The sequence below is a fragment of the Coregonus lavaretus genome (genome assembly GCF_964263955.1).
Source record: "Coregonus lavaretus genome assembly, chromosome: 6".
Taxonomy (NCBI): domain Eukaryota; kingdom Metazoa; phylum Chordata; class Actinopteri; order Salmoniformes; family Salmonidae; genus Coregonus; species Coregonus lavaretus.
The window spans coordinates 53,772,918-53,789,185 of NC_139993.1; the positions used below are offsets into that span (position 1 = coordinate 53,772,918).

The 16,268-nt window shown below is 43.4% G+C and overlaps 1 protein-coding gene across 2 annotated transcripts in view; it reads left to right on the forward strand.

Annotated features, from left to right (window-relative positions):
* Positions 1-16,268, forward strand: part of LOC311131433 (desmoplakin-B-like) — a 41,758-nt gene that overhangs the window by 12,115 nt on the left and 13,375 nt on the right. For both annotated transcript variants that reach the window (XM_084164421.1, XM_084164420.1), the window contains exons 9-21: positions 774-995; positions 1,220-1,375; positions 3,293-3,447; positions 3,571-3,697; positions 3,962-4,148; positions 4,587-4,894; positions 5,011-5,189; positions 5,434-5,572; positions 5,956-6,149; positions 6,390-6,552; positions 6,646-6,729; positions 6,839-6,946; positions 7,255-7,353. In XM_084164421.1, the coding sequence (XP_084020547.1) occupies positions 774-995; positions 1,220-1,375; positions 3,293-3,447; positions 3,571-3,697; positions 3,962-4,148; positions 4,587-4,894; positions 5,011-5,189; positions 5,434-5,572; positions 5,956-6,149; positions 6,390-6,552; positions 6,646-6,729; positions 6,839-6,946; positions 7,255-7,353 (2,121 nt within the window). The remainder of the gene's footprint in view (positions 1-773; positions 996-1,219; positions 1,376-3,292; positions 3,448-3,570; positions 3,698-3,961; positions 4,149-4,586; positions 4,895-5,010; positions 5,190-5,433; positions 5,573-5,955; positions 6,150-6,389; positions 6,553-6,645; positions 6,730-6,838; positions 6,947-7,254; positions 7,354-16,268) is intronic.

Here is a 16,268-nt window from a genome sequence, read left to right on the forward strand (position 1 = left end):
CAGGATTAATCCGTGAAGAGCACACTTCTCCAGCGTGTCAGTGGCCATCGAAGGTGAGAATTTGCCCACTGAAGTCGGTTACGGCGCCGAACTGCAGTCAGGTCAAGACCCTCATGAGGACGACGAGCACACCGATGAGCTTCCCTGAGACGGTCTCTGACAGTTTGTGCAGAAATTCTTCGGTTGTGCAAACCCACAGTTTCATCAGCTGTCTGAGTGGCTGGCGTGGTTACTCGTGGTCTGTGATTGGACGTACTGCCAAATTCTCTAAAACGACGTTGGAGGTGGCTTATGGTAGAGAAATGAACATTCAGTTATCTGTGAACAGCTCTGGTGGACATTCCTGCAATCAGCATGCCTATTGCACGCTCCCACAAAACTTGAGACATCTGTGGCATTGTGTTGTGTGACAAAACTTCACATTTTAGAGTGGCCTTTTATGATCATGCTGCTTAATTAGCTTCTTGATATGCCACATCTGTCAGGTGGATGGATTATCTTGGCAAAGGAGAAATGCTCAGTAACAGGGATGTAAACAAATTTGTTCACAAAGTTTGAGAGAAAGAAGCTTTTTGTGCATATGGAAAACTTCTGGGATCTTTTATTTCAGCTCATGAAACATGGGACCAACACTTTACATGTTGCATTTATATTTTTGTTCAGTGTTATTCATTGTGATGGTTATCTTGATACGAGTTCTCTCATCTTCCTTTCCATCCACCCCTTTCATTCATCCTTTAACCACTCTATCCTTCTGTTTTTATTTATTCCAGGCCTACATGGACACTCTGCAGACCCAGTGGAGCTGGCTCCTCCAGATCACCAAGTGTATTCATGTCCACCTGAAGGAGAATGCTGCATACAGCCAGTTCTTCAAGGAGGCCAATGAGACGTACAGCAAGCTGCAGAAGGAGCATGAGAACATCCGTAGGAAGTTCACCAGCGACAGGAACACACCTCTGGAAAACCTGCTGGAACTACTCAAGGGCCTGGAGGTAAGACATGTATATCAGCACCACAGATGTTGTTCAATGCTATATCTCAAACAAACAATTCCCCATATAGTGCACTACTTTTGACTGTAGTCACTCCGGTAAAAAGAAACTGTGCACTACATGGGGAATAGGCAGTAATATGTGAAGAAATCCCAAGTTCAATTTCTCCCCTTGTCCTCTGATATGGATTTTAACCTCTGAACCCTAACCTTTGTGTCCAACAGAAGGAGAAGGAGCGGATCATGGAGAATAAGAGGCAGGTGCAGCACCTGGTCAACATGTCCAAGAGCATCGTGAGGCTGAGACCCCGTAACCCTGAGGAAGAGAAGAGCAGTAGTCCTGTTATGGTACAGGCCCTGTGTGACTTCAAACAGGACCAGGTCAGACACATGTTTATTTCATTTGATTTATTTCACCTTTATTTTATCAGGGAGTCATACTGAGACCAAGGTCTCTTTTACAGATGAGCCCTGAATTACATAAATTACAGAAAATACACACATCAATATAAATACAAAATGCAAGCAGAAAGAACAACATGGTTAAAAAACAACACATTCATCAGTAATAAGGTCCTCAATCAGCCTTCTGAATTGCCCTAGAGGAACCACAACATCAAATGTAAGAACATTTTGAAGATTGTTCCACAAATAAGGTGCAAGAAAACTAGAAGCTGATTTACCTAACTCAGTAGAGACCAAATACATTTACGGAGTTAACCATCCCTGAGACCGGGTGTGGTAACTCGTATGTCTAAAGTTTAGTGAAGATGTTAGGTACAGTGGGACGTTTTGTAAAAGGGCTTCATAAATGAAAACATAGCAATTTATCAACCTACAGTTGAAGTCGGACGTTTACATACACCTTAGCCAAATACATTTAAACTCAGTTTTTCACAATTCCTGACATTTCATCCTAGTAAAAAATCCCTGTCTTAGGTCAGTTAGGATCACCACTTTATTTTAAGAATGTGAAATGTCAGAATAATAGTAGAGAGAATGATTTATTTCAGCTTTTAGTTCTTTCATCACATTCCCAGTGGGTCAGAAGTTTACATACACTCAATTAGTATTTGGTAGCATTGCCTTTAAATTGCTTAACTTGGGTCAAACGTTTCGGGTAGCCTTCCACAAGCTTCCCACAATAAGTTGGGTGAATTTTGGCCCATTCCTCCTGACAGAGCTGGTGTAACTGAGTCAGGTTTGTAGGCCTCCTTGCTCGCACATGCTTTTTCAGTTCTTCCCACACATTTTCTATAGAATTGAGGTCAGGGCTTTGTGATGGCCACTCCAATACCTTGATTTTGTTGTCCTTAAGCCATTTTGCCACAACTTTGGAAGTATGCTTGGGGTCATTGTCCATTTGGAAGACCCATTTGCGACCAAGCTTTAACTTCCTGACTGATGTCTTGAGATGTTGCTTCAATATATCCACATAATATTCCTTCCTCATGATGCCATCTATTTTGTGAAGTGCACCAGTCCCTCCTGCAGCAAAGCACCCCCACAGCATGATGCTGCCACCCCTGTGCTTCACGGTTGGGAGGGTTTTCTTCGTCTTACAAGTACCCCCTTTTTCCTCCAAACATAACGATGGTCATTATGGCCAAACAGTTTTATTCTTGTTTCATCAGACCAGAGTTCATTTCTCCAAAAAGTACGATCTTTGTCCCCATGTGCAGTTGCAAACCGTAGTCTGGCTTTTTTATGGCAATTTTGGAGCAGTGGCTTCTTCCTTGCTGAGCGGCCTTTCAGGTTATGTCGATATAGCACTCGTTTTACTGTGGATATAGATACTTTTGTACCTGTTTCCTCCAGCATCTTCACAAGGTCCTTTGCTGTTGTTCTGGGATTGATTTGCACTTTTCTCACCAAAGTACGTTCATCTCTCATACCGCGTCTCCTTCCTGAGCGGTATGACGGCTGCGTGGTCCCATGGTATTTATACTTGCGTACTATTGTTTGACTCAAATGATGTCAATTAGCCTATCAGAAGCTTCTAAAGCCATGACATCATTTTCTGGAATATTCCAAGCTGTTTAAAGGCACAGTCAACTTAGTGTATGTAAACTTCTGACCCACTGGAATTGTGATACAGTGAATTATGAGTTAAATAATCTGTCTGTAAACAATTGTTGGAAAAATTAATTGTGTCATGCACAAAGTAGATGTCCTAACCGACTTGCCAAAACTATAGTTTGTTAACAAGAAATTTGTGGAGTGGTTGAAAAACTATTTTTAATGACTCCAACCTAAGAGTATGTAAACTTCCGACTTCAACTGTATTGTGCTCTACAGAAGGTGATTCTGAAGGGAAACGAGGGCATCCTGAAAGACAACTCCCAACGCAGTAAGTGGCAGGTGACAGGACCAGGAGGACTGGACATGCTGGTGCCTTCTGTCTGTCTGCTGGTGCCACCACCCAACTCCCTGGGCATCAACCTGGCCAACAAGTAAGAACACTCACACACACACACACACATATATGTACGCACGCACGTATACATGTATGTACGCACGCATGCACACATGCGATGCAAGGACTAAATCACTGTCATTGTTGTGTGGTCCATCAGGAATGAGCAGTACTATGAGGCCATCCTGTCTGTGTGGAACCAGCTCTACATCAACATAAAGAGTCTCATCTCCTGGCAGTACTGTGTCCAGGACATCACACGCATCAACTCACTCACCATCACCATGGTAAGAACCTATCACCACTGTAACCATATCGTTGTCATCACCCTAACCACGTCATCACTGTCACTACAGGCAGTTTCACTAAAAAGGTCCACGACTGACTCAAATGTCAGAGTTTGACTTTATGGTGCAGCTGAGTCCACTATTACTAAGATTACAAATGACCTGACTACAAAAAACTACATTCAAATCATAACAACACAGTGATTGACCAAACCGAGGACACAAAAACAGTGTCTGAATGTTTCTTAATGTGTGTCCTCTCAGCTGTCCCGTATGCGTCCTGAGGAGTACCACAGCATGCTGAAGAGTCTGGAGGCCCACTACTCAGAGTTCACACACTGTTGCCATGGCTCTGAGATGTTCAAGGACGAGGACAAGAGGAGCATCGAGAGCCAGTACACTGGAGCCCAGTCTCACTATGACCAACTGGTGGTCCAGCTACCTGCTTACAGTGAGTAGATATACAGTATCAGGTCCATTACAGTGAGTAGATATACAGTAGATATACATTAGAGATATAGTAGAGATACAGTAGATATACAGTAAAGATATACAGTAGATATACAGAAAGCATCTCTCTCACTGTAGGGACAGTATGCTCCTCTATTCTCTCTCACTGTAGGGACAGTATGCTCCTCTATTCTCTCTCACTGTATGGACAGTATGCTCCTCTATTCTCTCTCACTGTATGGACAGTATGCTCCTCTATTCTCTCTCACTGTAGGGACAGTATGCTCCTCTATTCTCTCTCACTGTAGGGACAGTATGCTCCTCTATTCTGCTGTGTCTCTCCACCTACAGTATGTACTCTGAGTGCATGTCAATAATTTAAGTTGTACCTTTACCATACAGCATATGACCTCTAACCTCTCCATCTCTCTGTCCCTAGCTGCACAACAGACCGCCAACGAAGGGAGGATCAAGGCAGAGGAGGACGCCAGGATACTGGCGACCAATCAAAAGGAGGCAAAGAAGATAGAGGAGACCAAGATAGTGGAGATTAAGCAACAGGATGTGAAAAAGGAGGTGGTTAAGAAGGTGAAGAAGAAGGTGGTGGTGACGTCACATAGCCTGACGGAGCTGCACACGCTCAGACTGCGCCTGGAGGAAGCGGAGGCGGGGCTTACTCAGCACATCCACATCTGTCTAGGAGAGGACGGAGCGCACGACTGTGGTCTGAGGATCAGCCAACTAGAGGTACACACACACACGGACGCACGCACACACCGATACAATATACTGTACAACCTAGGAGTACTACTGTGTATGTAGGGTTAGGTTTGTGCACGTGACTAAATGTGTGTTATCCCCAGTCTGTACAGAGGGATGTGGACTCTATCCGTGAGGAGTACCGGTGTCTGAATGAGCGTGTTCTGAAGGAACTGGAGGACATGACTGACTCTGACAAAGCCACGTTCTTACGCAGCCAACTCAGCCTCATCAACGAGAGACTGGGCAGTCTGGACGGATGCTCCGCCGCCTACCTACAAAGGTAAACATGATGCTGTATGAGTATACACACAGCCTGAAAGGGTTCTCTGCAGAATACCCAGATAAGTATTCCATACACAGACAAACTCATCCATACACACACTCACCACTCATTGCTCAAATTGAACTAATTTGTTTTGACATATTCTCTCTACATCTCTCTCTCTCTCTATCTCTCTATCTCTCTCTCTCTCTCCCTCCCCCCTTCTTCTCTTCTCTGTCCTCCCTCCATTTCTCCCTCCCAGGCTGCGGGCTCTAAGGGCCCTCCTGCAGAGTGTGTCCAGGGCTGAGGACATCATTAAGGTCCATGAGGCCAGACTGACAGAGAAGGAGACCACATCCCTGGATCCTGCAGAGGTGGAGGACTACAGGTCCACTCTGAAGGTAACAGTTACTGTATGAAACACAAGCCCCAAAACTTTGGGAATGGCAGTGTCTGTCACAGCAATTATTCAGTCTGTCAGTTAGCTGTGTGTGGTGCTTCTCGGCTAAATGGTCTGTTGTGTGCAAATGCTTTGAAGTCAGTGAGTTTTGTGGTTATTACTGTTCCCGATATGTGCTCTGAAAAGGCCAGTCTCAGATGTTCTGTTGTGTGTGTGTGTGTGTGTGTGTATTTGTATTTGTATTTATTAGGGATCCCCATTAGCTGCTGCCAAGGCAGCAGCTACTCTTCCTGGGGTCCAAACATATTAAAGCACTTACATTACATATAAAACAAAATATAAAACAGTACATGACATTACTGCTTGCACTTCATGTGTGTGTAGAGTATGAGGGCAGAGCTGGAGGGGAAGAGGGACGTCCTGGTTTCCATGGAGACGGAGCTCGGGAAGGCGATCCAGTGGAATGGCCAGGTGGGCGGAGCCTTCCACAGGTGTGACGTGGACCTGTCCAGATACAGTGAACAAGTCACCCAGCTGTCTGACCGCTGGAGACGCCTCCAGAGCCAGATAGACTTCCGGTATACAGACCTCTCTATATCTTATCTATGCACACCTTTTTGGTTCCATATCTCACTCAAATACATATATCTCAGTCTCTAGCTGTATCTGTTTTGTTCTCCCTCTGACTTCTTCTGTTTATAGAGTCCTGTTCTCCACCTTTTGATGTGCTTTACCCCCTTCCTTGACTTTTTGATGACTTAAAACATTTACTATAGATGACATTTTTTTACCTGTATATCTTGCTTTTCCTCTATCAGACTGAGGGACCTAGAGGGGTACCAGGGGCGACTCCAGCAGTACACCACCACTAGCTCAGTCCTCAGTGAGTGGATCGGTGCTACGCGTCAGAAACAGGACGCCCTGCAGGCCACCAAGATAGACAGCATCACAGCCCTGGACGAACACCTCAACCAGCAGAAGGTCAGTCAAACAAACAAACAAACAAACAAACAAACAGTCTAATTGTTCAGGGCAATATAATCAACATATGGAGGTTTTTATGTGTTTGTCTAGGCTCTGAACTCTGAGATCAAGGTGAAGAGGGAGAGTGTTGAGAGTGTTCTGAGAGACACTGACGCCTGTGTGAACTCCATCAAGGTAAGGGCTTTCACATACGGCCCATGTATTACTATACCAGTCATAGTATAGTAATGAACTACTTTTCCTGCCTTCTATTCCTGTCAATTTAAGATATATTTGTTTTCAGGATTATGAGCTGGAGTTGGCTTCATACAGTGCTGGTCTAGAGACTCTACTGAACATCCGTATGAAGAGGACCATGCCACAGTCTCCTTCTACTCAGCTCACAGAGGAGGTAACAATCATAGCTCCACCCAGTCACTCAGACGACATATACTGTTTACTTATACAGGTACATACAGTACATGTACATCTCTGTTACTAAGTGCCTTCAGTGTCAAGGTGAATCTAGCCTTTTATACATACAAACTCTGTTTTTACCAGGGTTTAGAAACCCAGTAAACAGGTAGACCTGGGTCCTAGTCCGGTGTATTCGGGGCCCAGTATGTTAACAATGTTACCACTGAGTTGATTGTTATGTAACTTTGTGTTACTGAGTAGTGTATGTTTCTGTGATTAACTGTGCTGTATGCCCTCTCGCAGGCTACTCTACTGCAGACCCGTTACATCGAGCTGCTCACTCTGTCTGGCGACTACTATAAATACCTGGGAGAACTACACAAGAACATGGAGGAGCTCAAGGTACTGAGAGGAACAACACTGACCACACCGCTTTAAGAGTCAATCTGTTCAGCTGTTTTTACAACAATGAGCTTTTAGACCTTCTTCATTATAGTTTCAAGTTTATTTTCCATGTTGTAATGAATACATTGCAAATCTTATTCAGCCTTATAACTGGTAAATCTAACTTTAAAAAAAAAGTATTATTATTATATTAAATCAAATATATTAGTTATGTACTCAGGGCTCTAAAGTGTTACCATTTTAGTTGCATATGCTCCTTAATATTTTGCTGTGCAACCTGCATTTAATAATAATGTTGTAATGATTGAAAACGGATCGTTTGTAGCCCAAACAGTTCAAAAGAATAATTAATTTACCCAAGTATACCTCCCCTACCCAAAAACATGCCTTGCTAATGAATTGATGTTCAAATTATAATTACATTCTAAAATATGTGAGAATAATGTGGACATGGCCTGACTAAATAGATTAGATGCATGCATAGTGATTCTTCTGTAGCCTTTGTGGCCGACGCAAGGACACATAATAAAACCATGAATAGTGGTAGCATTAATCTCACCTTTTGAATCTCACCATTGCTGTTTTTATCATGAGAAAGTTACCAAAAAACAGGTTAAAAAATGTTATGGAAGGATTTGTATGGAAAGCCAAGTTGAAGCCAACATGAGATGTTATCGTCCTCATAATAACCGCACGTGATTTTACAGCAACAGAGTAGTGCAACACCCTTCTATTGAAGCGGCGGGAAACTAACGAAGCTGGCCACATCTCTCACAAAAACGGATCAAAAATTAAATCACGGATAATTATAAGGGAACAGGAGAACTTATAACTTGGCTACAATAATTACAATAACTTTTCAAGCACCAAATTGAGGAAATGTCTGTTTTTCAAGGTAGGCCTATTCCAGTACTTCAATTTCTGAGCTCCAAATTCATGTTCAGTAGGCTACTTCAAGTCTCTTGTATTGTTTAAAATTGCAGGTCTAACATGGAAAACAAAATGTATTTGTCATGTTATTTCATTACCAGATGAAATTGTGAAGAAGCCCACTAGGCTATGTAATTTGTTGTTATTATATCCAGAATAATTAATAGGAATAGCATTGGGTGTTGTGCAATAGTCTATCCTACACAATTGTGCACAGTAGACTCTGCGTCCAATCCGAGGGACAAAAACATATGAAAACATGAACTCAGTACCTTGATGCTGTCTCTGTTCAATCTAAGGAGACCCTTCTGTAAATCAAACAGACAACAACATATGATCAACATCAATTCGCTAGGGATATTAGATCCAATGTGGATCCAGGCACAACTGTCTTCCCTGGTATAACGAATGAGACACCAACATTAGAACACCTTTTTCCAGCACTTGGGCTGTTGTTGCATTGCCTGCACTATCACAACAGCTGTTCGTCACTTGACTGTAATTCGGAAAATTCCTTCCTGGGTCTGATGATGATGTGTGAAAATATCACAGTGTAACTAATCAGCTGGACACCAAATGCGCATCACAAGTATTATGCATAATTATTGAAGAACCACATTAATGACAGTATTGATTTATGTGTTAAGTATCAAGGTAAGATGACTCTTTCGGTTAGAAGCATTCGATTTTGCAATGGATACATTATTTGGGATTTGTGTGCCCATGAAAACAGTTTTCGCCCTGTAACATAAGGAGACACAAAATGTTACGTAGTTACACTGCATTTCTGAGATCTCTATACAAAGAAATTCAGATAGCTAGATCCAGGATTCTTACGAGATTCAAGTTCAATGTCTAATTTAACTGATTAATGCTTAATATATTACATAACAACTTACACTGCCATAAATGCAAGGACAGAAAAGTAATGTTTGATGTCACATGATTTTGGACACCAACCATGATAAAGGTTTAAATCAACTCGTACATTTTCTTGAATATAGCTATGATCCCCCCATATATCTTAATATAATGACCTGAAAAAAATTGTCATGTTATTATCAATGACTTATCAACAGCTGTAACAAGTTGTCCAGTGTAGGAAATCCTCACTGATACCCTAGTTTATAGAAAGACCAAAGTACCCAAAAAAATACACATTTATTAGATTTGTCCCAGACCTCAAAAGTGGTCTCCTGATGTGGTCTAAGCATTGTTTTGGACTGTTATTTTCAGATGTAAAAAGTGTTATTTAGAGAGTGAAAACCTGAAAAAACTGGAGAAAATCATAAACCTGGAAAAACAAAACCAAGAAATTGGATGGCAGGTAGCCTAGTGGTTAAGAGCATTGGGCCAGTAACCAAAAGGTTGCTGGTTTGAATCCCCAAACGGACTAAGTGGAAACTCTGTCAATGTGCCCTTGAGCAAGGCAATTAACCCTAATTGCTCCTTTGTCGCTCTGGATAAGAGCGTCTAATAAATGACTAACATTTAAATTTGGGACAAAACAAAATGGAATTAGGCAAAAAAGAACAACGATTTTATAAGGCCCTAACTACAGTGCATTTGGAAAATGTATTCAGACCCCTTTACTTTTTCCACATTTTATTACGTTACAGCCTTATTCTAAAATGGATTAAATAGTTTTTTCCCCCTCCTCAATCTACACACAATACCCCATGATGACAAAACAAAAACAGGTTTTTATTTAGCAAATTTACAGTACCGGTCAAAAGTTTAGACACCTACTCATTCAAGGTTTATTTTTTATTTTTTACTATTTTCTACATTGTAGAATAATAGTGAAGACATCAAAATTATGAAATAACACATATGGAATCATGTAGTTACCAAAGAAGTGTTAAACAAAGCAAAATATCTGTAATATTTTAGGTTCTTCAAAGTAGCCACTCTTTGCCTTGATGACAGCTTTGCACACTCTTGGCATTCTCTCAACCAGCTTCATGAGGAATGCTTTTCCAACAGTCTTGAAGGAGTTCCCACATACTGTATGCTGACCCCTTGTTGGCTGCTTTTCCTTCACTCTGCAGTCCAACTCATCCCAAACCATCTCAATTGGGTTGAGGTCAGGTGACTGTGGAGGCCAGGTCATCTGATGCAGCACTCCATCACTCTCCTTCTTGGTCAAATAGCCTTTACACAGCCTGGAGGTGTGTTGGGTCATTGTCCTGTTGAAAAACAAATGATAGTCCCACTAAGCGCAAACCAGATGGGATGGCGTATTGCTGCAGAATGCTGTGGTAGCCATGCTGGTTAAGTGTGCCTCGAATTCTAAATAAATCACAGACAGTGTCACCAGGAAAGCACCATCACACCTCCTCCTCCATGTTTCACGGTGGGACCCACACATGCGGAGATCATCCGTTCACCTACTCTGCGTCTCACAAAGACACGGCGGATGGAACCAAAAATCTCAAATTTGGACTCATCAGACCAAAGGACAGATTTCCACCGGTCTAATGTCCATTGCTCGTGTTTCTTGGCCCAAGCAAGTGTCTTCTTCTTATTGGTGTCCTTTAGTAGTGGTTTCTTTGCAGCAATTCGACCGTAAAGGCCTGCTTCACGCAGTCTCCTCGGAACAGTTGATGTTGAGCTGTCTGTTACTTGAACTCTGTGAAGCATTTATTTGGGCTGCAATCTGAGGTGCAGTTAACTCTAATGAACTTAGAGGTAACTCTGAGTCTTCCTTTCCTGTGTCGGTCCTCATGAGAGCCAGTTAAGTCATAGCACATGATGATTTTTGCGGCTGCACTTGAAGAAACTTTCAAAGTTCTCGAAATATTCCGGATTGACTGACCTTCATTGCTTATTTGAGCTGTTCTTGCCATAATATGGACTTGGTCTTTTACCAAATACAGGGGCTTGCGAAAGTATTCACCCCCCTTGGCATTTGTTCTATTTTGTTGCCTTACAACCTGGAATTATAATATATATATTTTTTTGTGTGGGGGGGGTTGTATCATTTGATTTGCACAACATGCCTACCACTTTGAAGATGCAAAATATTTTTTGGGGTGAAACAAACAAGAAATAAGAAGAAAAAAAAAAAACTTGAGCGTGCATAACTATTCACCTCCCCAAAGTCTATACTTTGTAGAGCCATCTTTTGCCCCTTAAGCTACCTTATCCCCCCCTAAGCTTGGCACATCTAGCCACTGGGATATTTGCCCATTCTTCAAGGCAAAACTGCTCCAGCTCCTACAAGTTGGATGGGTTCCACTGGTGTACAGCAATCTTTAAGTCATACCACAGATTCTCAATTGGATTGAGGTCTGGGCTTTGACTAGGCCATACCAAGACATTTAAATATTTTCCCTTAAACCACTCGAGTGTTGCTTTAGCAGTATGCTTAGGGTCATTGTCCTGCTGGAAGGTGAACCTCCGTCCCAGTCTCAAATCTCTGGAAGACTGAAAAAGGTTTCCCTCAAGAATTTCCCTGTATTTAGCACCATCCATCATTCCTTCAATTCTGACCAGTTTCCCAGTCCCTGCCGATGAAAAACATCCCCACAGCATGATGCTGCCACCACCATGCTTCACTGTGGGGATGGTGTTCTCTGGGTGATGAGAGGTGTTGGGTTTGCGCCAGACATAGCGTTTTCCTTGATGGCCCAAAATCTCAAATCTAGTCTCATCTGACCAGAGTACCTTCTTCCATATGTTTGGGGAGTCTCCCATATGCCTTTTGGCGAACACCAAACGTGTTTGCTTATTTTTCTCTTTAAGCAATGGCTTTTTTCTGGCCACTCTTCCGTAAAGCCCAGCTCTGTCGAGTGTACGGCTTACAGTGGTCCTATGGACAGATACTCCAATCTCCGCTGTGGAACTTTGCAGCTCCTTCAGGGTTATCTTTGGTGTCTTTGTTGCCTATCTGATTAATGCCCTCCTTGCCTGGTCTGTGAGTTTTGGCAGGTTTATTGTGGTGCCATATTCTTTCAATTTTTTAATAATGGATTTAATGGTGCTCTGTGGGATGTTCAAAGTTTCAGATATTTTTTTATAACCCAACCCTGATCTGTACTTCTCCACAACTTTGTCCCTGACCTGTTTGGAGAGCTCCTTGGTCTTCATGGTGCCGCTTGCTTGGTGGTGCCCCTTGCTTAGTGGTGTTGCAGACTCTGGGGCCTTTCAGAACAGGTGTGTATATATACTGAGATCATGTGACAGATCATGTGACACTTAGATTGCACACAGGTGGACTTTATTTAACTAATTATGTGACTTCTGAAGGTAATTGGTTGCACCAGAACTTATTTAGGGGCTTCATAGCAAAGGGTGTGAATACATATGCACGCACCACTTTTTCCGTTATTTATTTTTTTGAATTTTTTGAAACAAGTTATTATTTTCATTTCACTTCATCAATTTGAGCTATTTTGTGGATGTCCATTACATGTAATCCATGTAAATTACAGGTTGTAATGCAATAAAATAGGATAAACGCCTAGGGATATGAATACTTTTGCAAGGCACTGTAGGGCTATCTGCTGTATACCACCCCTACCTTGTCACAACACAACTGATTGGCTCAAACGCATTAAGAAGTTAACAAATTCCACAAATTAACTTTTAACAAGGCACACAATTGAAATGCATTCCAGGTGACTACCTCATGAAGTAGGTTGAGAGAATGCCAAGAGTGTGCAAAGCTGTCATCAAGGCCAAGGGTGGCAACTTTGAAGAATCTCAAATATAAAATATATATATTTGTTTAACACTTTTTTTTGGTTACTTCATGATCAAATATGTGTTATTTCATAGTTTTGATGTCTTCACTATTATTCTACAATGTAGAAAATAGTAAAAATAAAGAAAAACCCTAGAATGAGTAGGTACTGTATATAAAAAACAAAATACCACAAGTATTCAGACCCTTTACTCAGTACTTTGTTGAAGCACCTTTGGCAGCGATTACAGCCTCGAGTCTTCTTGGGTATGACGCTACAAGCTTGGCACACCTGTATTTGGGGAGTTTCTCCCATTTTTCTCTGCAGATCCTCTCAAGCTCTGTCAGGTTAGATTGGGAGCGTCGCTGCACAGCTATTTTCAGGTCTCTCCAGAGTGTAGTGGAAGACATGTGTAAACAGGGCCTCCGCAGTCTGCAGGGCCGTGGGGAGACTGGGCAGAGGAAGGAGGCGGCAGGCTTTGAAAAAACGGTCCACAACGACCAGGATGGTGGTGTTACCTTGAGAGAGGGAAGATCAGTAAGGAAGTCAATACTCAAGTGGGACCATGGCCGTTATGGAACTGGAAAGGGCTGTAACTTACCCGCTGGGAGGTGCCTAGGTGCCTTACTCTGGGCGCACACCGAGCAGGAAGAGACATACACCCTCACGTCCTTAGCCAAGGTAGGCCACCAGTACTTTCCGGTCAGGCAGCGCACTGTACGACCGATACCTGGGTGACCAGAGGAGGGGGACGTAAGTGCCCAATAGATCAGACGGTCACGGACAAGAGCAGGCACATACTGCAGCCCAGCTGGACACTGAGGTGGAGATGGCTCTGTGCGTAACGCCCGCTCTATGTCTGTGTCCATCACCCATAATACCGGCGCCACAATGCAGGAGGCCGGGAGTATGGGGGTGTTGTCTATGGGCCTCTCCTCTGCGTCGTACATCTTTGACAGTGCGTTTGCCTTCACGTTCTTCGTACCCGGGATGTAAGATAGGGGGAAATCAAACCGGGTGAAGAATAGGGCCCGCTTGGCGAGGGCTCAGCCTCCTCGCTGCCCGGATGTACTCCAGGTTACGGTCATCCGTCCAGACGAGGAAAGGGTGTTTCGCCCCCTCGAGCCAGTGCCTCCATACGGTCAGGGCTCGGACAACAGCCAACAGCTCCCGATCACCAACGTTGTAGTTCTGCTCCGCCGGGCTGAGCTTCTTGGAGAAGAAGGCACAGGGGCGGAGCTTGGGTGACGTGCCCGAGCATTGAGATAGGACCGCGCCTATCCCTACCTCGGAAGCATCCACCTCCACTACGAACGGTAGTGATGGATCGGGATGAGCCTGTACCGGGGCTGAGGTGAACAGGACCCTCAGGTTACTGAAGGCCCTGTCCGCCTCAGCAGACCAGCGGACGGCCCACCCTTCAACAGTGATGTGATGGGAGCTGCGACCTTGCCAAAGCCCTGGATAAACCTCCGATAGTAGTTGGCAAAGCCAATAAAGCGCTGCACCTCCTTAACCGTGAGTCGGCCAATTACGCACGGCTGAAATGCGATCTTCCTCCATCTCCACACCTGAGGTGGTAATGCGGTATCCGAGGAAGGAGACGGACTGTTGGAAAAACAGACTCTTTTCTGCCTTGGCATAAAGGTCATGTTCCAACAGTCGGGCCAGCACTTCGCGAACCAGGGACACATGCTCGGCGTGCGTAGCGGAATACACCAGAATGTCATCGATGTTGACCACTACACCGCGACCAATTTTGTGAAGAAGCGCGCCCCATGCATTGACTCGATCACAGATGGAATGAGGGGTAAAGGATAACTATAACGTATAGTCCCCTTATTCAGTGTTCGGTAATCAATGCAAGGGCGCAGACCTCCGTCTTTCATCTTCACAAAAAAGAAACTTGAGGAGGCGGGCGAAGTGGAGGGACGTATGAACCCCTGGCGTATGTCTCCATAGCCTCCGTTTCAGCCTGTGACAGGGGGTACACATGACTCCTGGGAGGCACAGCGTCTACCCGGAGGTTTATCGTGCAATCCCCCGCCCGATGAGGTGGTAATTTGGTCGCCTGCGTTTTGGAAAATGTGTGCGCCAAATTGAGGTATTCGGGGGGAATGCGCGCACCAATGTAAACACCTAGACACCTACCCTGACACTCTCGCGACCACCCTGTGAGAACCCTCTACGGCCATGAAAAGGTGGGGATGTGTAGTGCTAACCAGGGAAGACCTAAAACAACAGGGTAATCAGGAGACTGTGTTCTCGGGGACCTTCAATGCTGCAGACATTTTTTGGTAACCTTCCCCAGATCTGTGCCTCGTCACAATCCTGTCTCGGAGCTCTACGGACAATTCCTTCGACCTCATGGCTTGGTTTTTGCTCTGACATGCGCTGTCAACTGTGGGACCTTTTATATAGACAGGTCATCATCTCAAGGATGATCAATGGAAACAGAATGCACCTAAGCTAAATGTTGAGTCTCATAGCAAAGGGTCTGAATACTTATATACATTTGGCATTTCTGTTTTTTATTTTTGTATAAATTTGCTAACCTTTCTATTAAACTGTTTTCACTTTTTCAATATGGGCTATTGTGTGTAGATTGATGAGAATCCATTTTAGAATAAGGCTGTAACGTAAACAAAATGTGGAAAAAGGGAAGCGGTCTGAATACTTTACGAATGCACTGTATGTAGAAAGCCTAATATTCCACAAATGACTTTGTAATTTCTATCAACATTTTTGCTTTTCATAATAAACAAATACATTTACAGCGTTACCTATTAGTTTCTATCTCAATCGATTTATAAAAATCCTATTTTCTGGGGCTCCTAAATTTAATGTTTTGCAGCTAACTTTTTAAAGTTGGGAATTGGGCTGTTATGGTGACCGTATTACCGCCACACCAGCGGTGAAGAGCCATGATGGCAGTCAAATTCCATGTGACTGTTTAGTCACGGTAATTAGGCTTCTCCAAGCTCTGATGCTGCTGATGGTCATTAGTAGCCTATCAAACGTACTAACCGCCTGGTACTTAGCACTCCATTATCACTCTGACATCAATGCAAATGTAATCGAAAATCTGATCAAACACTTCTTGAGAGCCCATGAGCTCATGTTGCGCAACATTTCTATAGGCTATACAATTGCATGAGAATACAGTGATGGCCTCTATTAAAAAGAGGAGGATCCCATCAGCTTTCTATAGGCTAGGCCTACTATATTTATTTAAAAACTTTCCTAATATTAAGCACATTGCTTCTCTTTACAACAGGAGTATAGCCTACCTGG